The 24,604-nt window shown below is 39.0% G+C and overlaps 1 protein-coding gene across 4 annotated transcripts in view; it reads left to right on the plus strand.

Annotated features, from left to right (window-relative positions):
• The window catches only part of COL14A1 (collagen type XIV alpha 1 chain), a 109,210-nt gene that overhangs the window by 71,445 nt on the left and 13,161 nt on the right, over positions 1–24,604 (plus strand). For all 4 annotated transcript variants that reach the window (XM_064154215.1, XM_064154212.1, XM_064154213.1 and 1 more), the window contains 12 exons: positions 1,148–1,312; positions 2,778–2,816; positions 3,030–3,168; positions 4,906–5,048; positions 6,028–6,137; positions 7,714–7,872; positions 11,883–11,960; positions 12,226–12,312; positions 16,829–16,882; positions 17,269–17,364; positions 18,666–18,719; positions 19,905–19,958. In XM_064154215.1, coding sequence (XP_064010285.1) covers positions 1,148–1,312; positions 2,778–2,816; positions 3,030–3,168; positions 4,906–5,048; positions 6,028–6,137; positions 7,714–7,872; positions 11,883–11,960; positions 12,226–12,312; positions 16,829–16,882; positions 17,269–17,364; positions 18,666–18,719; positions 19,905–19,958 — 1,178 coding nt within the window. The remainder of the gene's footprint in view (positions 1–1,147; positions 1,313–2,777; positions 2,817–3,029; positions 3,169–4,905; positions 5,049–6,027; positions 6,138–7,713; positions 7,873–11,882; positions 11,961–12,225; positions 12,313–16,828; positions 16,883–17,268; positions 17,365–18,665; positions 18,720–19,904; positions 19,959–24,604) is intronic.

Raw genomic sequence — 24,604 nt, forward strand, 5'->3', positions numbered from 1 at the left:
ACTTGCATCTATGATAGAGACTGGCATGGAGAGGTGCTAATCTTGAATGAGCCATGAAGATGTTGTTATAATATAGTGTCAATGTTTTGTTATGTTATAAGCTCTACAGAAGGTGATGAATGCTCCTGGTTCTCATCCAGCCTTAAAGATAATATTGCTTTAAGGGAGTAAATCTGGGACTGAACCATCCAAGAACAGACCTTTAACAATATGCAGACTGATGCAGACAGGTTTTTCTTTTGCTTTAATTGAAAGGAAAATATTGAAAGCCTTTTAGCTAGGTTACACATAGTATACAATTTCAGTTTCATTTAATCTTTCAAGACAGGATCAAATTTTGAAATACAATAGTGCAGAATATGTGTTACAAGTTCAACCAGAGCAGTTAATTTGCAGAGGAGATTAGGTGCATTTATTTCAGTGTTCTCACATGAGGCAGCAGTGGCTTGAAAAGTCTGATTAATACAAAAATCTCTAAAAGCCCTATGGAAAATTAATTTCTGCACTTTGTATTTATGATATACAGGAGACATGGATTATTTTCTGTGCCTGTTAACAGTATGCCATTAAATTAGAAAAGCATTTAACCATATGCTAAAACTTACAGACTACTGAGCAAAGGGACACAGTCACAAGTTGTTCAGGGGAGGTCTAGGATGGGTGTTAGGAGGAAGTTGTTGCCAGAGAGAGTGATTGGCATTGGAATGGGCTGCCCAGGGAGGTGGTGGAGTCACCATGCCTGGAGGTGTTGAAGCAAAGCCTGGCTGAGACACTTAGTGCCATGGTCTAGTTGATTGGCTAGGGCTGGGTGCTAGATTGGACTGGCTGATCTTGGAGGTCTCTTCCAACCTTGTTGATTCTGTGATTCTATGATTCTCATGTCTGCAAGAAAGCACTTAAGCATTAACTTGAATTAACTGATAAAACATAAATAGCCAAAATAAATATGTCACAGAGAATGTATTAGTGTTTATTTCATATTACATGCTTGGATTTTCTTTGTTAGAGGATGAAAAGAAAATTTCCACTGTTTTATTTAATCAGGAAAGGAGCCAGTGCAAAATACAGTTGTGTTCGTCTTGTATTTCCAGTCTCTAAATGAATGACTCACAAGAATGTGCTTTTTTTTTTCCCCTTTTTTTTTCAGGTTTCAGCTTTTTTGCTATTGGAGTAGCTGATGCTGACTATTCAGAGTTAGTTAATATTGGCAGCAAGCCCAGTGAAAGACATGTCTTCTTTGTGGATGACTTTGATGCCTTTACAAAGATTGAAGATGAGCTCATCACTTTTGTTTGTGAAACTGCATCAGCAAGTTAGACATTTTTACTTGTATTTACCTCTAAAATAACAAGTGCTAAATACAGGGGGAGGGGGAGAGGTGTAACTTTTTTTTCTATTAACAGGTATTCCTGATTTTTTAACATAATTTATTGCAAATATTATAACTCAAGTATTATTTCCATAAAAGATTAAGGAAATGAAGTTGTAACTTCAAGGTGATTAATGATTGCTTGCTAAAATTATCCAGAATATATCCTTTGGTTGTCAAAAAGTTATTCCAGAATTAAAATGTTGTTAATGGTTCAGAATTAGTCATTAAAAAGTTAATCATGTTTTATTTTCTAGGCTACCTTAACCATGTGTACTAATAGGGTTATCTACATTCATTGTTACTCTAATCACATGGTTAATTTATTAATGAAGAGATAGTCATTAATGTTTTTATTATCAGAAAAGAGTTGTAGCTTCAGAAAAAAACATAAAACAATCTCAAACCCTTTGAAATCTATGAAAATGCCACACTTCAGACTCTATGAAAATGAAAGGAGAGACATTCTGGAACAACACCTGCCAGTTAGAGATCAATTATTCACATGCTTTTAAGAGTGAACCTTCAGTATGTTTCTTACATATAAGCCAGGAAGTAGGCAGTGAATACCATATATTAATAAATTGTGATTGTAAGGACTCCTTGTGGAGCACTATGACTTATCATGGGACTGTTCTGAGCTTCTGAACACAAATACATGGCTTGTGTCTCATCGGTTCTTTGGTTTTGTCCATAAGCTTTACTTTCAGTGGTAGAGAGAACTTTGAACATTGAGAATACTCAATAGTAGCATTTACTGGTCACTTGTGCTTGTATTTTAAGAGTGATCTCTGAATGTAGGTATCATGAGGTGCCATACTTGACATCCTATATTCGGTTTACTGATTTTCTAGAACATCTTTTCTGGAAGAGATAAATTTGCTTTTTTCCTTACCAGAAGAAGAATGCTAACCAGATTTACAGCTGTTTAAAATGGGAGCATACATATTAAAGACTGTGTGCAATTTTCTTCTCTATTGCTCATGAAAGCTGCTGTGGAGTTTGAAAAGTACTGAGTAATGTACAGCTAAAGTAATGGAGCTAGAGCTGGAGTTAGGCTGCAGAATCTCACAAATAGAGAACTAAGAAGCACTTGGTTAAAACCCAATATAAGGCATACATATTTTTTTATGCAGCACAGTGAATTTGTTGCCTTAAGAGGTTGTGATGCAAGATTTATATAATTATTAGACAAATTCATAGACAACAGATCTATAAGAGGATGTTACATGAAAACCACAAGGATGTACCCTTAGCATCTTTGTTACAATCCTTGTGGATCCTCACGAGAATTGATTGAAGGTTTGCATGCCCTTCCTAAACAGCATCTCCTCTTACTGTTGTGAATAAAATGCTGACCCAGGGGAACAACTCTTGTATCCTTAAATATATATTTCTTCTTTTCCAGCTTGCCCATTGGTAGTTAAAGATGGCAACAACTTTGCAGGTACAGTGTTTTTGCATTAATTTATGATGCTGATCTATGGAATTATTTTCATTGCCTGATTTTTACCATATCAGGCAATAATCTTCCCTTTATGCTAACAGCAGTTACACAGGTGGTGATGTGAAATGCTTTGATGCAACTGTCTTTTTTCCTGGTTTTATTTCCTGTAATGAGGCATTAAATTAATAGAATCTATGCTTTGATACCTTCCAGGATTTAAAATGATGGAAATGTTTGGTTTGGTTGAAAAGGAGTTCTCATCTGTGGAAGGGGTTTCAATGGAACCTGGTACATTTAATGTTTACCCATGTTACAGACTGCACAAGGATGCCTTGGTATCTCAGCCTACCAAGTATGTATTAACATATAAATATTCATAACTTTAAGCAGTGGCCATGATGGATTAAACATAGGGGATGTAACAATAAGTATTCTTTAGCTGAGATTAGTAAGAAAGAAGAAAAGTGGGAATTACTTTTTAGGTGTATATTAGATGTTATCTTAGTCTGTGTAATTATCCTATTGTATCCCAGTTGGAGCTATAGTGGGAGCTGTTTCACATTCTTTGTGCTTAGTTTCTTCTTGGCTCTAGTTGGATTGGAATTTCCAGAGGATAGCATTTCTCACTTCTTTTTCCCTTTCTGCTTTTTTCTAATTGGATCTGCTGCATTTATATGCTCTTCTCTAGTTGCCTCCCCAGCCCAACCTTACAGCTCCTTAGGCTTTCACTCCCTTTCATGGTCCAGAGAGTACTTTTCTCTTGCTGATCTGCAGGTATGTCTGAATGATACCATTTAGTTTGTCATCTCATCTGTGCACTGAGTGTCATTAATGTTATTCCCCTTTTTGAGCTCTCTATCCTCAAACCTTGTGTTTCCCTCACCCTGCTTACTGAATGTTCTTTCATTTGAGCTTTGTACAGTGCAAAGCTTTGTCTTAGACCTCTCTTTGTTCTGTGGAAAACATGCAGTGTAACATCATGCTTGATCATCTACAGACACTGTGAAGAATATATGATTCTATATCACATTTAACTGGTTTTCCAACATGATTCATATCTCTGCATCTTTATGTGCCAGAAATAGTTCAGGAAAATGGATCATATCTGGGGGAAAGAAACTGAATAAGTAACCACTTCAGGCTCCTTTACTGTGATTTTAAGGATTTGGGCTAATTGCCATTCTCAAAATAAAGTCAGTCATTTCAGACACCTGTCTAAATGTTCCACTTTGGGTTTTGACAATGAAAGGGTAAATTAAAATGTAAGTATTGGATAGCAAATTGTAGGAAATTAAATAAAATAAGGTACTTCTTTTATATTTCAGATTTCCTCTTACTTCAGTAAAAAAAATCAAGGAAAGCAGATTGTATTTCTGTGTATCTGATCTGGTTTGACTTCACTTTCTTTTGTATTGGCTTTGAAATGTATAAGCTTCATTCCTTATAATTAATAAGTCCTCCTCTAACAGTCTCTGTCAATCCTGATTTCTACCCATTAGGAGCAGTATTAAGACATGCCTATTGAGATTGCCCTTCCAAACAACTTCTGTTTTCATTATCTGTTAAACCAGACAATGAAAAAGGCATTGTGAGTGAATAATATTTTTTTAAAAGCTTTCAATATAAATAATTTCAGCTTTGCTTCAAAATTACCTCTGATTTGATCTTCAAATAACTGAAAAAGTAAAGGGCATTCTTGTAAATGTAAAAGCAGAAGATAACATTGGAATGGGCTGCCCAGGGAGGTGGCAGAGTCAACGTCCCTGGAGATGTTCAAGAAAAGCCTGGATGAGGCACTTAGTGCCATGCTCTAGTTGACTGGATAGGGCTGGGTGCTAGGTTGGACTGGATGATCTTGGAGGTCTCTTCCAACCTGGTTGATTATATGATTCTGTGATTCTTTCTTCATGTCTTCTTTTCGTGTTTACCAAGTAGCGGATTTTGCAAACACATATTTGTAGTGCTCCTCAGTCTTCGTTTCCACAGAAATACACAGGGTAATAGAAAGCATGCTAATTGAGTATCTGAGTAGTAAATCAGCAGGTGCAATATTTCTTTCAGTTTAAAATGATTTTTCTTTTCCTTACAGGTATTTGCATCCTGAAGGTCTCCCTTCTGATTACACCATTACATTTCTCTTCCGTATACTCCCTGACACGCCTCAGGAGCCATTTGCTCTTTGGGAGATTTTGAATGAAGGATATGAGCCATTGGTTGGAGTTATTTTAGATAGTATGTATTTTGCATCTTTTTTTAGTGACTTTTTATTTATATGAATTATTCTTTCTATGTCTAGATTTATTATTACTGATGTTTTAATCTACCCTCAGAACAATTTCCTGAGTCTGGAAGGTCATAGTCTCTACTGAATAGTTTTTAGGGGTAATTTAACTGACTTTAATTTGGAGCTAGAGTAAAATATTAAGTACAGCACTCTAAACTGGGAGAAATCCAAAGAACTGTACTGGATGTGAGCTGTAAGTAAGGAAGCTCCTCGTGTGCTTTTAAAATTTCCACTGCTCTGACTCTGGTTCTAATAGACTCTATCTTGATAGATGCTAGTGGTACTGACAGTATGGTATATGAAGGGACAGTGCAGTCTGGTGGATAGCAGACTTTGACCTAGAGATGTGAACTCTTGATGACTCTTAATTTCTGCATTAGTTGACTTCCATAGCTGTAAAGCATAGATTATAATTTGAAGGTTTCCATACTGACTGTTGAAAAGATGTCCAAAATACAATAGCTGTTCTTTATAGCCAGGTTTAAGAAATAGATTAGTACTTAACTATGTTTCCTAGAATTTTTTAGATTCATCACTTTTGAATAGGTGAGAATTAGGCATTTAGATAGCTTAAGGATCCACACCACCTTTTCTTGTCCAAGTCTTGAGAGAGTAGGATCATGTAGATGTGGATGAGGTAGACTCCCAACTAATGTCTCATCCTTCCTGTCAAACCAAGAAAGATGGTTTCTCTGAGGTAACTTCTTACTTCCAGGTCAGTGTATCCCTTATGAATGTGTTCTACTAACATTCCATCTGACATCTTTGGCTGTCTTTCTTAAATGCAAAATTGGCCTTTTCATATAATCATAGAATTGTGGAATCATATAGGTTGGAAAAGACCATTAGGATCACTGATGCCAACAACAAAATGCACCAGGCCTTTTCTTCCTTGAACACAGAGCCCTTGTTTTTATTCTTGCACAGATGGTGGTAAAACTCTGACGTTCTTTAACTATGACTACAAAGGAGATTTTCAGACTGTGACTTTTGAAGGTCCTGAAATAAGGAAGATGTTTTATGGGAGTTTTCATAAGGTTAGTAATGCTGATAGGAAAATAAGAGTACAGCTAACAAAGATTTGAGAATTTTTCATGGCTTGAAATCTTTTCTCATGTGGTCACCCACTGCCAAAAGGAATGTATTTTCATGATCAGAATCACCTACCAAACTCTCTTAACTCACTTTGTAATGCTTAATTAACATTTAACAAAGTTTAGGGGTCTTGATCAATTTTCACGTTGTGCTTTGTGCCTGTTTGTTAGAATTGATCAAAAATACTTGCCTTGGAAATTTCACATAACAAAAAGAAGAAGGTCCAGGAAGAAACAACCCAACATTCTTTTGATCAGAATTGTTACTTTTAAATGTATTTTAAGGGCTATGCCATGTCAAACTCTGTTAGAGAATTCTTAATGTTCTTTCCAAAAACTGGGACTTTAGCACATATTTGTTATGCTTTTTGTTGTCCACTCTTGTTCCATATATTTTATTCTTCCTAAACAAACAGAGAAGACTGACACTGATTTACAGTGATTGATTTACAGAACTTCACTTTTCTGTGCTTCCTTTCTAATCAATGGAGGAAGAAAGGGGAATGTAGGTCAGAGCTAAGGTTTAATCCTGATTCTTAAGTTGTGCTTTGTAGGAATACACGAGGCTTTAGCAAATTCTTGTCCCAATAATTTTCCTGCATATTGAATGATGATCACTGCTATACATGTTTGAAAGGCACAGGAGGCCAAATTCATAGCAGTTTTTCATGTGTACATTTCCAACTGAGTCCAGAGCAAAGCAGCTACAGGATATCTTCTGGGTATTCTCGCACCTTGAGCTCCAGTGTGGAGCTTTTCTACCATCTTCTTCCTCCTTCCTTTGCTTATCTGAGAATTTGCTCATGACAGGGAAATTGTGGCTAGGGTTGTCCTCTTTGCTGAGAATGTCTTTTCTTCATCAGTGATGGACAACAGACTATGAGCCAAAGCAGAAGAAGGCAACTTTGTTGTTTCTCTCTGCTTTGCTGTATAACATTTGATGTTATGTTGTGTAAAAGCTTCACTGTGGAAGATTTTGCTGTGTGGTTAATGTATAATTTGCAGGCTAAATTTGCCTGCTTAGTTTTGGCTTTTGCAAGTAGCTACAAGTGAGGTGTTGGTGAAATCCAGTGCTGTATAACAGGATCATCCAAGGCCCAGGAGTTAACACTGACAACATCAATCAAGGAGCTTTGAGGCTCTGGTGGATGAACGTCATTGCCAGGGATAAATTATTTTCTTATCAAATAAATAGTTTAAGGTGCCAATTTGTATGCAGGTATTCCATAAGCAGAAAAATAAGCTAAATCCATTAAACAGATTAGAATCAGGGAGCAATTCAGGTTAAAAAGGACCTCTAGAGGTCATCTAGATTATTTGCTCTGGAGTACTTTCTGGGTGGTGGTAGCAAACGTGGGGTTAGAAGCTCGTTTCAGAAAATGCCCTCTTTTCCCTTGAAGTCAATATATCCTATGTTAAAGCATCTAATGTATTAATATTTTGTACTTGTTGTATTAGTATTTAATATAATATAGTATTAATGCTGTGTTATGATAGAGCATTTTTGTCTTTTGCTTAGTTGCATGTTGTTATAAGTAAGACTACAGCAAAAATAATCATTGACTGCAAGCAAGTGAGCGAGAAGACCATTAACGCAGCAGGGAACATTAGTTCCAATGGCATAGAAGTGCTGGGTAGAATGGTCAGATCCAGAGGACCAAGAGACAACTCTGCACCAGTGAGTACCTCAGGAACAGTTCTTTAAAGTGTCTAAAATATCCTAGGAACAAGTGAGCATGGTCTTTGCAGTCAGTGATCTCGTATTTAGAAGAGTAAAGGTCCAACATTTCAGAAATGCTGCAAAAGCCTGTGTTAATTCTCACCTTGAGCAAATCTATTAGTGAGTATTTTACTAAGTGAAATCACCTAGGGGATCATTGTTCAGATGTTATTCTCAAACACCTAGGTGAATGCAGTTGATACATTCAGGTATGACTTGTGTTCCAAACTTCATTACACAGAGTAATACAATGTGTAAATCCTCTGTCTGCACTATCAACTTCGATAGTTCTTGCTGATACCTCGCACTCCCCCTTAATTCTTTGCTCCCAGGCTCACTATTTATTTATTAACTAATTTAACTGGTTTGACAAAGGTGGCCCCCCAGAACCCCTGTCTTGGTGTATCTAGTTTCTTTATAATCGATAATATTTTAAATGTGAAAAGACCTCCCAAAAATGATGTACTCTTTAATTTCCCTGAAGTGATAACTGATTGTTCTGTTTGCACAGCAACCTGTAAAGAGTCTTCCCATATTGCTTCAAATGTCACATAAGAAGATTTGTTTGAGTTTTTCAGGAAGATTTAGTTGTTGAAAAAGAATTGGCAGGCTGGCAGGGATCTCGGGAAGGTTTCTTTGCTGTGCAGTACTGTTTGCTAATTTTCTTAGAACATTCTTGACCCTAGTGTGGAGTGAGCAGAGAATGTGAACATTGACCTCAAGGCTTGATTTGAATAGGAATGAGATTTCAGAAGTACTATATGGAAATACTCTTGTTTAGTAAGAAATAAGCTCTTAGAATGTATCTATGGGTACAAAAAGAGCCCTCAGGCCTCAAACCTATGGATAAAAATTATATGAAGCTTGGTAGAGATGATTACACAGAGAAACCTTTGTAGTCACATTCCAATAGAAACAAAAAAAAAGGCAGACTTAGGAAATCTTGGAATTAGAGAAGGCTTTGTAAAGAAGTGGAAAGAAATGTTGTCTTTTGTTAGAACCCAGAAATCTCTAAGAGATAAGTCAGACTGCCCACTCACTGAAAAATTTAGTTCTGTTCAAGTGAATTGTAAAACTGATGTAAGACTAAAAGTGTGTGGCTGAAAATTAAAGTTCTTTGCTCCACAGTGCTACTTAGCTGCCTTCAAGTATTACCACATATATCAATGACAAGCACCCAAACACTGTTCTCCAAAACACCCATCTATGTATTTTATTCATACTGAGTAGAACTGCTGTGAGTAGTCACCTTTGAGGCATGAACGGGTTGCTACTCCAAAACTTAGAGGACATGACAGGAAGCTGGCAGCTTTAAAACATTGCTTAGTTACAGCCGAAGAGCCTTCTCTTTAATGATGCTTCCTTTTCCTTTAAATTTAAGTTGTTTAGCTCCTCATAAGTGTACTGTTAAAAAAAAAAAAAATGTCTGATGTGGTCTGGTCTTGAGAAATCTTTGCAAAACTGGCCTGATCAGGCAAGGTTTGGCAGATTTTTGTGGTTTACTGGTTCTGCTTGCAGTGCTAAATGCCTAGAAAGCAAAATCACTGTGAATACAGATAATTATGAATCAAGGTTTAATGGTAAGAAAGAAAGCTTTGTTTAGTTACTTGATTTGAGTCAGAGCAACCCACATAATATATTAAAATATGAATACTGAGCCATTCAGCATTTGGGTGATGAATAGAGTAATTCTTTAATTGCTCAGAATAGCTTAGAATGGGCTGTGGTATGGAAAAAATGGCAATCCTATTTTCTTCTGAACTGCAACTGCTTTCTGCAACAGCCAGCTCAGGTGTTGCTGCACTCTTTTTCTGGCACACTTGTTTGTGTGTAGTATCACGCAAATGCCCAGGGTCATTCTGAGTCCCAGAGCAGTAAGTTTATGCATGCTTATGTGCTACTGTGCTCAAGCTAATGAGTCTTGCCAGAATTAGTATTTTAGGATGTGTAGCAAAGAAACATCCAAGTGGCTTCTCCTGAAGCCAGCTTGCTTTTGCCATAGCTAAGAGAACAGTTTTCTTAAGACTCAGGATAGACCTTTGTGGAGCCAAACTAAAGGTCTAAAAGCTTGATTTCACTAGGGGTTGTCCTGCTGGAAAGCAGCTCCATGTTGAAAGGTCTTGGAGTCCTAGTGGAAAGCAAGTTATTTGTGGGACAGCAAAGTGTCTTTGTGGCCAAGAGGGCCAATAGCATCCTGGGGTGCACTTAGAAAAGTATATCCAGCAGGTCTAGGGAGCAGAAGCTCTCTCTCTACTCTGCCCTGTTGAGGCCACACCTGGAATACTGCCTCCAGTTTTGTACTTCCCAGTTCAAGAGAGACAGGAATCTGCTGGAGAGACTCCAACAAAGAGATATGAGGATGATTAAGGGACTTTAACATTTATCCTATTAGGAAAGACTGAGAGACCTGTGACTGTTTAGTCTTGAGAAGAGAAGGCTGAGAGTGGGATCTTGTCAACATCTATAAATATCTGAGGGGTGGGTGGCAAGATGAAGGTGCCAGTCTCTTTTTGGTGGTGCCCAGTGATAGGACAAGGAACAACAGGTTCAAGCTACCACAAAGGAGATTCCACCTCAACACGAGGAGACAGTTCTTTACAGTGAGGGTGACAGAACACTGAAACAGGCAGTTCAGAGAGGTTATGGAGACTCCTTCCCTGGAGACTTTCAAAACCCGCCTGAATGTGTTCCTGTGTGACCTGCCCTAGGTGATTCTGCTTTGACCTCTCTGGAGATCCCTTCCAACCCTAACAGTCTGTGATTTTTGTGATTCATGCTGCACTTCAGCTAGCCTAAGGTGTTTAGCATGGAGCCAGCTCATGTTTGCATGTGTAGTACAGCATGTCTACAAACCAGCTGCTCTGCTGGTAGATAAGAAAACTTTCTGTGAAAGTATTCTTGGATTTAAAATATGATGCTTGCATTATGTAAGGAAAAAGGAAGCAAAACCAAAGGTGCACATATGTGATTCATTTTAACAGCTTTAGAGGCAATGCAGTTTTAAGCAAATCTTTACATTCACTTCTCTAGGTGTTCAAATAGTGCCACAGAAAACAATAATTGGAGCAGAACAAAAAGGAGTTCTATCTCTAGCAGTTCTTCACTTTCTTTTTTAACATGTGGGGTTAATTTAATGGGATGTTCTGTTCCATTGCCCTCTTTATTCAGTATGCACAGAAACGAGGCATGGAAAAAGAATAGAAATAGTAACAGAAGAAAGCTTCATGTCTCTAGACCTTTTTGTTTAGTGCAAGGCTGTAAAGGAGACAATTGTCTTTGCCATTGATTGCTGCTATTCAGGATATTGATGGTGAGCATTTGGCAGCCTTTTTTTTTAACCAAATGTGTGTATCCTTGTAGATTAAATTCTGGTCCAAGCCTGACCTGTGGTGAGAATTTTCTGACCAATGCTGCTATATGTTGAGCAAGCTTTTCACCATCCTTAAGCTTTCATTGCTTGGGGATAACAAGGATAAGGGAGGGCATATTCTAAAGTAAAATAAAACTGGAGTAGGTGTTAAATATTATTTGTGGCTCAGCTCCAGTGTAAGTAATAGGCTCTAGGAGACCTTGTCCCAGATAAAATCTTAGCACTATACCAGTGGGCTAAAATAAATTGCTCAGTTTTGAGAAGCTAAACTGTCTTTTGCCTGTCTTTTAATACCCTTTGCTAGATAAAATCATCAAGAGGTACCACTTGACAAATCAGAAATTTAAACAAGGAGGTAGGGATAATCCAACAAATGTCTGCACACTTAGCCTTGAGCATCTTGCTCAGTCCACAGACTGTGGGCAAGTTGGTCAGGACACAAGTCTCTCACTACTTAAGTTAGTGCTTTTGTGGTGACAGCCTTTCCTCTGTCTAATTCAGGTGCTTGAGTTACAGTAGCTTTTCTTGCTGATGATTTAATTTTGCACTTATTCCACAACTAACATTCATCTTGCACATCCCCCTTGTTTTGAAACAGTTGCAGTTACAGATGTTTGACATTGTTTGTGCTACCTCTTGGGCCAATCGAGACAAGTGCTGTGAACTTCCTGGCTTGGTAAGGAACTTCTTTCAATAATCAATTTACTTTTTTTACTTTTCCCATAAATGTTTTACTAGAAATGGGCAATTTTCAAACAGCCCAAGTCTGCTTGGATGACTTACCCTGCTGAAAGTATGCCTCTAAATCAAGTGAGTGCTTTTGAGGCAGTACTGTGTCTTAGATTCACAAAATTCAGTACTGTGTCTTAGACTCATAAAATTCTTAACTTCTGAACCAATGCTTTGGACATTGTTCTCTTCCTTTCTTGATCTTTCCTTAGAGAGATGAGGAAAATTGCCCTGCTCTTCCACATGCTTGTTCCTGTTCAGAAGCTAATAAGGGTCCCATTGGACCTCCTGGACCACCGGTAAGGCTTTATTCAGATTTGTACTCAACGGCACCAGACAGCTCACTGCCCACCTGTGTTCTCAGACAGCTTAATATACTGCCATTGTACAGCTAATAAGCTTAAATTAGGGCTCTAAGTGCTTCCACAGAGAGAAAATTACATCAATTTTGTGGCAAAGTTGCCAAGTAAAAACCTCCTCAGCTAGATGTTTGATTGTTTAATTCAGACCTGGAGCAGTTAGGGAAATCTTTAGACCCTGAAACCTGTTACCTGTCTGTAGCATCGGTTGATACGCAACAGTTAGTGACATTTGGTTCCAGTTTTTTGATCACTTGCTGTCTGCCTGTTTTAGCCTACATCTATTAAATGTGGCTAGGAGATTATACTTCTGAAATAGCATGCTTATGAATTAAAGCTATGGGATGTGACAATGCCCCTTTCGTGGCAAAAGATGAAAGAAGACTTTACTGTCTTAAAAGCCCTACCTAAGAGCTACAATATTGGAAACAAGAACTGAAAGTGCTAGTTCTTCTGAGTGCCAAGTGACAGAGGAGGTAACCAAGAGCATTGAAGGCAAAAGAGGATGAAATGAGTTGGATTTGGTAAAAGTTGAAGTAAAGCTTTTTCTAGCTTGCCAGTGAATGATGGGGTAAAGAGTGTCATGTCTTTACCTATATACTGTGGTGTTGATTTGATAGCACTTATCTAAGTGTGCATTGCTCTCTAAGTGCTAAGTTCTTTTTGTAACCAGTGGAATTAGATCCACTTCTAGAAGACAATTATTCTATACTTCTGTCTTCTAGAAGACAATTATTTCACTTCCCTTCCATCTTATCACTGTATCTTAGAGGCATGAGATAAATGGCCTTTCTCTTTTCTGCCTTGTCAAACAACTCAGGGGATCACACCAGATAACTGAGATACAGATCACTAAAGTGAAATAATTTAGTCTGACATCCCAAGGCTGATTTTTACCAGCTTTGAAAAGATGTAGGCTCTGCTCAGAATGGTCTGATACTGGTTTGGTTTAATGAGAAACCTAACCTGGATGTTTGTAGAGTGATTGTGTGTTGTGTTTTGTTTCTTTTACCACTAGTTTGAGAACTCTGTTTGACATCTTAGAGCTGCTTGATAAATTAGCTTGAAGTGAAGCCTCTTGTGAACAAGACTGAACTGCTTGTTTCTCTGCTCATATTTATGTCATAGAATCAGTCAGGGTTGGAAGGGACCATAAGGATCCTCTAGTTCCAAACCCCCTGCCATGGGCAGGGACACCCTACCCTAGATTGGCGGGACAGAGCCTTATCCAGCCTGGCCTTAAACACCTCCAGCAATGGGGCCGCAACCACCTCCCTGGGCAGCCCATTCCAGGCTCTCACCACTCTCATGCTGAACAACTTTCTCATCACGTCCAGTCTGAACCTACCCATCTCCAGCTTTGCTCCATTCCCCAAGTCCTGTCATTACCTGAGTGTCCTGGATGCTCCAAAAGCATATTCTGAAGAGAAATAGCTAGAGAGGAATGCAAAGAAAAATCACATGAGAGACACATTCAGCAACAAAATTTACTTACAAGGCATTCACTTAGTAGATCCTGGCAGACATTTATCCTAGTAACAGCCCAGAAGCCAGGTTTTTTTTCTGCAAGAACTATTCTTCAAGCTCTGGTACGAACACTTGAAAAGGAACTCAGAAGGAAATGCACTGATAAGGTCTGTCTTGAACAAAGAGAAATTATTCCATTCTCCTACTTGAATGAAGGTTATAAATAAGTATGGATTAAGGTTTTAATTTCCATATATGGGTGTCCAGTTCGTGTTCTGCAAGGAAGAGACTGGGATAATTCACACAAAAATGCAACTGAAACTGAGTAAGTTGGCCACATTTCACAGGAAAAGGAGAAATATTTTAAAGTTACTTGTCTGGAAGGATGTGTTACTCTAGTTATGAACATACACAGATCAGGAGTTGCCAGACTTCATCTAGCCATAAAATAATGCCCTTCTATTCATTACATTTATGATTGACAGTATTTTGAGTAGCATGATGCCATGCAGGAGGACACTTAGGCATAAAAATCACTGCCTAGGCAAGGGAGTATGTGATTCTGGAACTTAGTCTCCTCTGAGTGATACTTTCTTTGCCAGGCATTTAGATGGCATAACTCTGCAAAGTAAAACCAGAGGCCTAGGAAAAAGCAGAGCGAAAGAATAAAGTCAATGTTCATGTCTGTGCCAACCAAAAGTCAGAAAGTCACTTGTGCTATGTCTGGTCAATACTGCTCCAAGTCATTAAGATCTCATGTGACTATTCTCTAGGCCAAGGATTTTTCTCCTTAAGGGATCAAGATTATATCATGTAGCCAGTTTTAGACATTAGACTTAACTGCTCCAAATAAAAAGCTTCCATTTGTTTGGGATAGTAGCTCTGGAAATATTTTGTTAAGCTCTTTTAGGAAGCAGGAGATTGGACTAGATGATCTCCAGGGGTCCCTTCCAACCTGTGTCATTCTGTGGTTCTGTGATTCTGGCAAGTGGGTCATTTTGGGTTAGGCAGAGTATCATGTAGAGTTAAGAGTGTCTGGCAGATTTCATTATGGGAACCTGGTTTTATGGCTTGCCCTTTGCCAGAATTTGATCACGCTGTCTGAAGTTCCCCGTGTGAAGTAAAAGTAGGATATCACATGAACCTGGTGCTTGCATTTTGAAGGGAGTGTTGCTGAGCTGGAGAAGATGAAGTAGGAGATAAAAAGATGTTGGAAGGCTGGAGAAGTTTAATTGCAATGAAATACTTCCAGTGCTTCAAAGCATTTAAGCAGTAAAAAGGAATAAGGAGGTGACTTGATATCAGTTGTTCAAGAGCTGTTTCTGGGAGGAAGGCACTGGCCATTAGGAAGTAATTAAGATAAGAGAAGAAGACATTAAGAGGAATTCCTGTTTAGAAGTAAAAGCCAAGGAAATGAAAAACCTTAAATCATCACATAAGCTTAGTAGTGCTGGGGAATAAAAACCAAAACAAGAGTATTTAAAACATGAGGGAGGCTCTTGTGATGTCTTCAACTTAAATCTATGCTTTTCTGCAACTTGTGGTTTTACCAAGCAAAGGTTTCTGGTTTTAAGTGTGGATAAGTGTACCAAACTCAGTGTGAATCCTAAAACATGTGTCTGAATAGCTCATTTTCAGGATATTTTTTTAGTGTGTATCATTACACATGAAAGAAGTAACATGGTTTTGAGAACAAAATGGGAAGAAACTATTTTTTTGTTTATGTTTAAAAGTTGCAGTTATTTTACTAAGAATTTGCATAGGATTTTTTAATCTGGAAGTGAGGTAGGAGAAAAGCAGAGGCAGGAGAAAGGGCAGAGGGAAGCTACTGGGCTGGAATGCAGAAATATGAGGACTTGGAATCTTGGAACTAGCAACTGGAACACAGTTCTGTGGGGAGCGTGGGATGAGATTTTAGGGTCAGAGCTGACTGTTATGGGATGGGTCTTGGCCATGATGTTGTTGGATGAAAGTGAGAAGACTGAAGGAGCCAGGAAAGGGATAGAAAACTACTCTGTGATCGCACATGTGAAGACCCTATCATGGTACCTTCATTGAAGAACAAGAATACTCTGGTATTTCCAAATGTTTTTGTTATTAGCATTCCTGCTTATAGCTCTGCATACCACATATGCATTTAATCTGATAAGCACATTTCTTACTTTAATGTCTTTATTGTGGCTGCTCTTATTTTCATGTGTACTTATTTTAGCCTCTAAACAGCACTATTCAATGATGGGGTCTAAGTGTACAATTGAATACAAAGAAAGGCAGAATCCCCTGTAAAACTAATATCCCAAGAGATTAATCAGTATGTCAGGTGGAGTAAGAGGTAAACTGATCTGAAGAAAGGAGAAGATAATAACAATGCTGTCCTAGAGGACAAAGCACATCCAACATATGTATATGCAAAGCCTGTTCATGGCAGCCATTCAGATATATGCAACTCCAGTGCCTCAGATGATACTAATAAAAACAAAGGGAACATTGATAAATGAGTAACAGATGTAGAAGAAGAAAGATTTTTTCTTTTAAAAGGAGAAAAAATTTTACCTAAGAGTAGGTCTAAATTAAAATATAAGTCTAGTAGATCCTGGAGTTGTACTGACTGCAAACTATTCCCAAGTCATTGGAAATTCAGTGTGTGGTGATCTGAAGGAGAGCAGACAGATGTGCAGAAGTTTTCAGCAACTAGAGGGAACCCATGACTGCATGTATACATTTCCATCCCTGTGGTAGCTTTCCAGTGTTGTTTTGATGCTTGCATGGTGTGCATTCTTGGCTCTAGAAAGTAGTCACATCTGTGTTTAAATCTGTCCCTCTGCAGGGCCACACTTAAGTATGTTCTCGGTTTAATTACGCCAGGATATCGTTGACTGTTTCCTGAACACTGATTCAGAAAGAAGGGGAAAAAATGTTGTAGGCCACTCTGGATTTTGCTAACGTCAGAGTTTGGGTTTTCAGCAAGTCCTCTGCTTGTGCTTCACAGGGTGGTCCAGGTGTCAGAGGTGCCAAAGGACATCGTGGTGATCCAGGTCCAAAGGTACTTTATACAGCACTTTGGTTGACATGCACAGGTTCTTGTTTTATATCTGCTGCGTGTAAACCTTGAAATGAAATCCAGATTTTCTCTGACGTGCCAAGCACAGAGCACAGTCAAATGCCATTGGATTTGGTGTGTCTCTCTTTGTAACAGTTGCTTATCCTGTTTGTTCTCTGACAAAAGAGATAAAATTTGGAATGCTGCTATTGCAGCATAAAATATTTATTTATAAAGGAACCAGGCAGTTTTAAATTGAACCCTAACTGCTCAATCAAATGTTAACCCATATTTCAGATGATTTTGAGTCTATTGGTATTTGATTCTTCAAACAGAAATTGCCTGTATCCATATGATAAGAGTTTAACTTGTGTCCTCTGCTGCTTCAGGGACCAGATGGACCTCGAGGTGAAATTGGTGTTCCTGGACCACAGGGACCTCCGGGACCACAAGGACCCAGTGGACTTTCTATCCAAGGGCTTCCAGTGAGACTTAAAAAATCAATAGGGTTCTTTCCTGTGATGTTTTGGACAGCATATGTCTGAAACTGGATCAGATTATATTTTGGTGTCCTGATCAGAATTTGAATGCCAGTATTTGAATCACAGATTTATGTTAAGCCTGTGCTGGACATGGGTTCAGTGCCAACATTTTGTATTTGAATCTGAATGTTTAGTTAGCTGGAGAGACTTTATTCTAAGTTGAATATGACCTGGTTATTGGCATCCAAGCCTAGACACAAGTGAGGAACCTTTCAGTAAGGGTTTTTCAGTTGGCCTCAAACTAAAATGGTAATATTTTATCTTTTTTCTAGTGTGGTATTGCTCACTACAGATTAGTTCTGACTTGAAAGGTATACCCAAGAAAAAACACCATATTCACTGCCAAAATTAAGCAATAGTGTTCCCTACACATACAGTCTGTCATCAGGAGCAATGATTAGGCCTGGGGTTTGCACTGCTGTTGTGAAATAAGTCTCAGAATTTCATCAGAGTCACATCAGTAGGATAATGAACCAGCAGCACTAATCTTCTTTTGTGTATATCTCTAGTAGATGCCTTGAAAGGTAGTAAACACCTATCTTTTTTCAACTAGACTTGTTTCCCCCCAAATTTACTACACTTACTTCTTTTTGCTCAGTCTGTATGGTACTGCTGCACAATGTAAAGAAGTTATTCACCAAACCTGGACATTCTCCATGATGCTGTCATTGGAGAATTAATAGTACAGAGTACATTAATTGTAGTTGCTTCACAGAGAGATTGTTTCTGCTTAAAATTTTAATTAGAATTAGTTTGTTGTCTAGAAAGTGCATTTTTGTCATGTGCTTGTGCTGTAGAAACACACCTGGTTTCCATAGGAATCCCTTGGTTTCATGACACTTCTGAAGGCTGAAGAGAAACGGATTCCTGTGAGGAGAGAAGAAAATCACTAACTCTTATAACATGGTGGCTGTAGTTTGGTCAGGTTCATTCTGAAGTCTTTTATAGATTCATAGAATGCTTTAAGTTGGAAGGAACTTCTAGTTCTAAACTCCCTGCCTTGGGCAGTGACACCTTCCACTAGATCAGGGAGGGGGCATTTTAAAATTAGATTTATTTTCTTTGTTTTCTGTATTTGTGAATCCTTCATTTGCAGTTCTGCAAAGGGAGTCTGTAGGTTTGCCTTCAGCAGGAGTATTAGTCTGTTTTCTTCTTTATTTTTCCTAAAGAACCTGACAGGAAGTATTAAAACCCAGGGAAGTAACCATGTATTTGGTTTACTATGCACAATTCTTGATTTTCAGGGCCCACCAGGTGAAAAGGGAGAGAAGGGAGATCTTGGTTTTCCTGGCTTGCAGGTATTCTCTAAGTTATTTTTTAACCCTTCACTTACTAAGTTTGAACGTTGAACTGACATGATTGTGAATTTAAGGCACCTGTCCAAAACTGCTGAGTGTGTTGTTGGCATGAGTTTCCACACAGATTTAAAATCAGGAATCCAGGGTGTGCTGGTGTGCAGAGAACAAATCATTCAGGGCCTGAAGAACCCTTTTCTATTTTTTTGGCCTTGTCTAACACTGAGATTGGGATTCTGTAGATTCAAAACTGTCCACTCTGATTTCTGCTTACACAGTGAATATTTAGCATCTGCTTATTTTCACTTTAAACCTGTTACATTCCTCCTGCAATTATGTAGGAGGAAAGGCCACCTTTCACATCAGCTTTGTAAAAAGCTGCAGCACTCAGTGACTCTTGCACAGTTTGGTGTCTGGTATTCAGGCTGGAGATTGCATGCCAATTTAATGCTGCTTTTCATGATTATTTGCTCTTGCCTGTTTAGATGTTCCTCTTCTGCTGTTGATACCTCTTCAGTATTTGTTGGTGGCTATCAAATCCCCTCTTTTGTTCATGTGTGCTAGAGACAGGGAGCCACATGCACAGAGATAGCAAACATGTGCATCCTTTCCTCATGGATGTATTTTGTTAGCCTTCTAGACCACCGCAGTAGTGGTCCCAGACTGCTGTTGTACAGCCTTCATGATGCAGACTGACATTTCATCTGAACAACTCTGAACTGCTGGATGTGAAGTAGTCCTGCTCAGGCAGGTATTTCTGCTTTGATATACTGCTGCCCTGACTTCAAGCAATGTCTTAACAGACTCCATTTTAGCAATGAGGGAGAGAAGCAGCAGTTGTCATTTCAGGTTAAGGTACTGATGCCATGCAGTGGAGTCATACTGACATGACACTAGAGTGATGTAGGAAATCAAGCTCTGTTGAGCTTAATGGCACAGGAAGCCTGACTTGACAAAACTGATGGTGTTCTTAACAGAGGATTGTACTGAGTAGTTATGAAACCTGTGCAATTTAGTAGTGTGTATTGGTCCATCTCTCATTTCATAGGAACACCGAATCTTTTCTGTGGTGCCATCCATTTCTGAACTCTTGAAGTTCCATTTATTGAAAACCACATCATACAGTTTCACTGGAGAGTTGTTCAGTTGAATTTTGTTAATTGATCTCATTGTTTGCCCTCCCTTTAGGGTGTTCCAGGAGCATCAGGCTCCCCTGGAAGAGATGGAGCTCAAGGTCAAAGGGTAAGATAAAACTTAGATGTTTCATATTTGTTTTAAGAGTCTCTGTTTTGTAACAGATGTTTCCCAGTGTGGCTCCTTTCTAATAGTTTTGTTACTTAAATGCTAGCATTTCTAGAGACCCATAGAAGCATAGAATGGTCTGGGTTGGATGGCACCTCCAAAGGTCATCTAGTTCAGCCCCCTCTGCAGTCAGCAGGGGCAACCTCAACTAGAGCAGGTTGCTCAGAGCCCTGTCAAGTCTCACCTTGAACATCTTCAGGGATGGGGCCCCAACCATCTCCCTGGGTAACCTGTTCCAGTGTTCCACACCCCAATAATAAAGATCTGTTCCTAACATCCAATCTAAATCTGCTCTCCTCTAGTTTGAAGCCATTGCCCCTCCTCCTGTCACTGCAGGCCTTTGTAAACAGTCACTCTCCATTCTTCCTATAGGCCTCCTTCAGGTACTGGGAGGCTGCTATTAGGTCTCCCCAGAGCTTCCTCTTTTCCAGGCTGTGCTCATCAGCAGTCAGAGGCAGTGGAGCATCCTTCCATCTTGTAGATAAGGGTTGAGAAATACTAGATGAGTGTCCTGTGTTTGAGTCTAATGCAGTTGATGGGAGTAGATGTCACTTCTGGTCATTTGCTTATATGCCTAAAAATAAATGATGCTTAAATGGTACACAATTAACATTAGCAATGATCTAAATTTGCTTTCTAATTAATGAACAATAGAGACAGCTCCAAGGGTATCTAATCTTGAATGTAGAACAATACCTGTAGAAACTGGTGACATAAGGAAAAGGTGAAGAATAATATCAAAATTTAGTCAACCTTATTCTGCTTCTGCTAGACAGAGTCTGTCTAGGAATCAGTAAAAACATTTTCCTATTCATATGTGCAGTTAAACCTTTAAGTCCTCCTCCTTGTCTTTAGGTACAGAAGTAATTCCACCAAAGTGGGTGCAGAATTGGGCAATGCATAGATGTTTGGCTTTTTTCTTGTCTCTAAAATCAGGAAAAGAAAGTAATTTTATTAAGATTAAAGATTTACACAATATTATATTATTATTGTTATTATTTATAGCCTCCTAACTTTCAGTTAACTTCTGGTGAAGTATGAAGGTAAATATATTAATTTTCTTTATAATACTGTGATGCTGCCTTCTGTATGGAAGCTCAATTTTTCCTGTTATTAAACATGGAATCATAGAATCAACCAGGTTGGAAGAGACCTCCAAGATCATCCAGGCCAACCTAGCACCCAGCCCTATTCAATTAACTAGACCATGGCACTAAGTGCCTCATCCAGTCTTTTCTTGAACATCTCCAGGGATGGTGATGTCTTCTTTTTGTCTGTATTGGATATTTTTCCCCCTGAATTCCCAAAGTTGGTGTCACTGCCAGTGTCCAGGTTAGTAAAGGCCTGGAGCCTGAGTGACATTTGAAGTTTTACCACTCTACTGTCTTCTTTTGGTCCTGTGACCAAGGTAGGTTGAGGTGAATTGGTGCTGGATGCTGTACATGTGAGTGCTGTGTGCCTTCTCTTTTGACATTCCTGATCACAAGGGACATTGAGACCTCTCCAAGAGAAACAAACTCAATGTTTGCACTTTGTTCAACAGCTAACTATATACTTAGCAGTAGAGGCCCTTGGGCATGTCTTGAAGTCAGCCAGCAGTTCAGAAGTGGGCTAGTTTTCCCACATGTGGAAGTCAGCAGGTTGCTGCAGAGAGATGATATTTCTGAGAATATACAACAGGAAGAATAGTGCAGGAAAGGCTTTTGATACAGCCTGGAAAGATTATGTAGGGCTTTTTCTGTAGCAGACTCCAGTGTTCTCTATAATAAGGCAGGGAAATTACATAACTTGCCAGTTTTCATAGACAGGACAATTATCCTGTGTTCACTTTTTTTCTGGTGTTAATCAAAGGATAGATAGCCTATATCTCATAAAATAAGGTCTGTTAGCCTGTTATTGTCTCTGTGTGACCCCTTGTACCCTATTGTCCAGTAGCAATTATTTCTGTGGCAACAAATAATTACATTATTTAAACTTATTTTATGGTGTGGTAACTCATTTGGTTCCTGTGAAGTTATGACAACATAAAATTGCTTTTAATAGGTGAGGATTCAAACCAATGATTTCACTGCAGTCTCCTTGAAGGCCAAGTGCTTGAGAAAGGCAATATTAAACAAAAGGGCTATTTACTGCTCAGGAATTTTCCACTTCCTCCTTGCTGTTGTAGTGGTTATTGCCTTTAGAATTGCTCCACTCCTTGATGGCAAGTAACAAATATATAATGGTCTAATGTCTAGATGACTGGGTGCTAGGTTGGACTTGGATGATCCTGGAGGTATCTTCCAACTTGGTTGATTCTATGATTCAGAAGTACAGAAAGACCATTTATAGACTAATTGTTGAATTAAAACACAGATTAAACAAACAAACAGACAAACTTCATTGACTGATTAAAAAACCAAACCAGAAATCAAAACAAAAGGGAAGCAAAAGGAAGCATGAAAGTGAAGTGATTCCATCTACTGGCAGTTGGAATGAAAAAATCTCAATTCCAGCACTTCTTCAGTCTGGTATCACATTATCCCTAATTCAGCAAAGCTCTCAGAAATCTCCCAATAAATATCAGCCCTGAATTCACCTCCCATTAAAATCAGTGTGGTTTAGCCATCTAAGTACTTACAGCACCAGTACCACTATAATTAATTACCTGCACAAGAAATTCTAAAGGAGAGCTGGCAGCTAAACTAAGAGTAGCACAGAAAATCTCAGTTCTAATAGCTTAAGAGCTGCAAAACCCTTCAGCTTCTTGGCTAGTAGGAGAAACCTTAAGGTCTATCATGGATATCTTGCCAACTTGGACTCAGTACTTCAGTAAAGGTTTTGTCAGTATCTATTCTTACTTGAGATATCACCCCACGCAAATTGCAGGCTACTGAAAGCTGAAGAGGTTATGATGAGGTCAGCACGTGTACTGACCTCATTGCTGTCTACAACTACCTGAAGGGACATTGTAGCCAGGTGGGGGTGGCTTCTTCTCCCAGGCAACCAGCAATAGAACAAGAGGACACAGTCTCAAGTTGTGCTGGGGGAAGTATAGGCTGGATGTTAGGAGGAAGTTCTTCACAGAGAGAGTGATTGGCATTGGAATGGGCTGCCCAGGGAGGTGGTGGAGTCACTGTCCCTGGAGGTGTTCAAGAAAAGACTGGATGAGGCACTTGGTGCCATGGTCTAGTTGGCTGAATAGGGCTGGATGCTAGGTTGGCCTGGATGATCTTGGCGGTCTCTTCCAACCTGGTTGATTATATGATTCTATGACTTCAGCAGATGTGAGGTTTTACAGGGATTTAGGTACTGCCTACCTTCTGTGATGCTGTTTGTATTCTGACAAATAAAAACCATTCTAAAAGTGCTGTCACAGCCCCACTGCTTCTCCAGAACTAATTTTAATGCCATTAGTAAAATTCACCTTCTGAAATAAGATGCCTTTTCAGTTTAAAATACCCTGCATCTGAGGCCACACATCAAAATCTGTCCATCCTGCCCTCGGACATCAGGTGATTCAGTGGCTCTCTTCAGTGTCATTCCCATCCTGGATGTGATTGCATCAGAAAGTGCTGCTGTGCTGGGTCATTCTGGAGGTGCTTAAGCAAAGAGACTTCAGTAAGCAGGGAGCGATTAGCATCTTTAAGGGTGCAGTGCTCACAATACCACTTAGTGATTTCTCACAGTGGTCTTATTTTCTTCTACATTGCACAGGGCAAAAGTAATGTGAGAGAGAGCCAGGAGAAATACATTCCCAGCCTGCCTGCCAATTGCTTGGTACCTACTAATCTCCTCTGCTCACTACTCACAACTTCAGAATGAGTATCAGATCCATTCTTGCCAGCAGATGGTCTGAGTAACAGCATCCTCAAACATGGTTGGCAGCACAAACAAGTATCTGGTTTTTCTACCTGCCTGAGAGAATAGATCTTACCATATTCTTTCTTGAAACAAACCTCTCTGGCTTCATCTATAAATAACAATTTCCACATCTAACAAATATGATAAGAGGCAATTATTTTTTGTGGGCAGGCCATACAGACACAGCGCCATTAGAAATGAATCCTGGGAGGACAGACAGGAGATAATTCTTCAACAGCCAAGAGTCAGAATAGTGCTCAGCAGGAAAAAAATGTGACATATATTCACAGGAAATATAATTCTTATGATATGACTAGTCCTGCTCTTTGACTTGGATGGGAGAAGGAAGGGACATGCAGTGTTATCTTTCTTGTGCAAATTCTGCGCTGCATCCTAGAAGTCAGTGGAAGCTCTCATTTTTCCTCCTTAAATTAAATTCCTTAAGAGGTTCCAGACAGTTTTCATTCTGATTGACAGTTGATTAAAAAAAAAAAAAAAAGGCAGATTTAAAATGTTTTGTTTAAAAGTGAAACATTGTGGCTATGAAGGTATCAGTCTTCCTGAGGTTTTTGCTGTTACAAAACCAAGTCTGCTTCGCATTATCTTTCAGGGACATTCTAGAAGTGTGAGTGGCTATCGTGAATCTTTCAGAACGTTGTTCACAGTTAAATGCTTCTTCCACAGCATACCTGAATCCCTGTTTTGTAGTTTCAGTGTGTTTCAAAGGTCCCTTTTACCATTCC

The sequence above is a fragment of the Pogoniulus pusillus genome, chromosome 14 (genome assembly GCF_015220805.1).
Source record: "Pogoniulus pusillus isolate bPogPus1 chromosome 14, bPogPus1.pri, whole genome shotgun sequence".
Classification (NCBI taxonomy): domain Eukaryota; kingdom Metazoa; phylum Chordata; class Aves; order Piciformes; family Lybiidae; genus Pogoniulus; species Pogoniulus pusillus.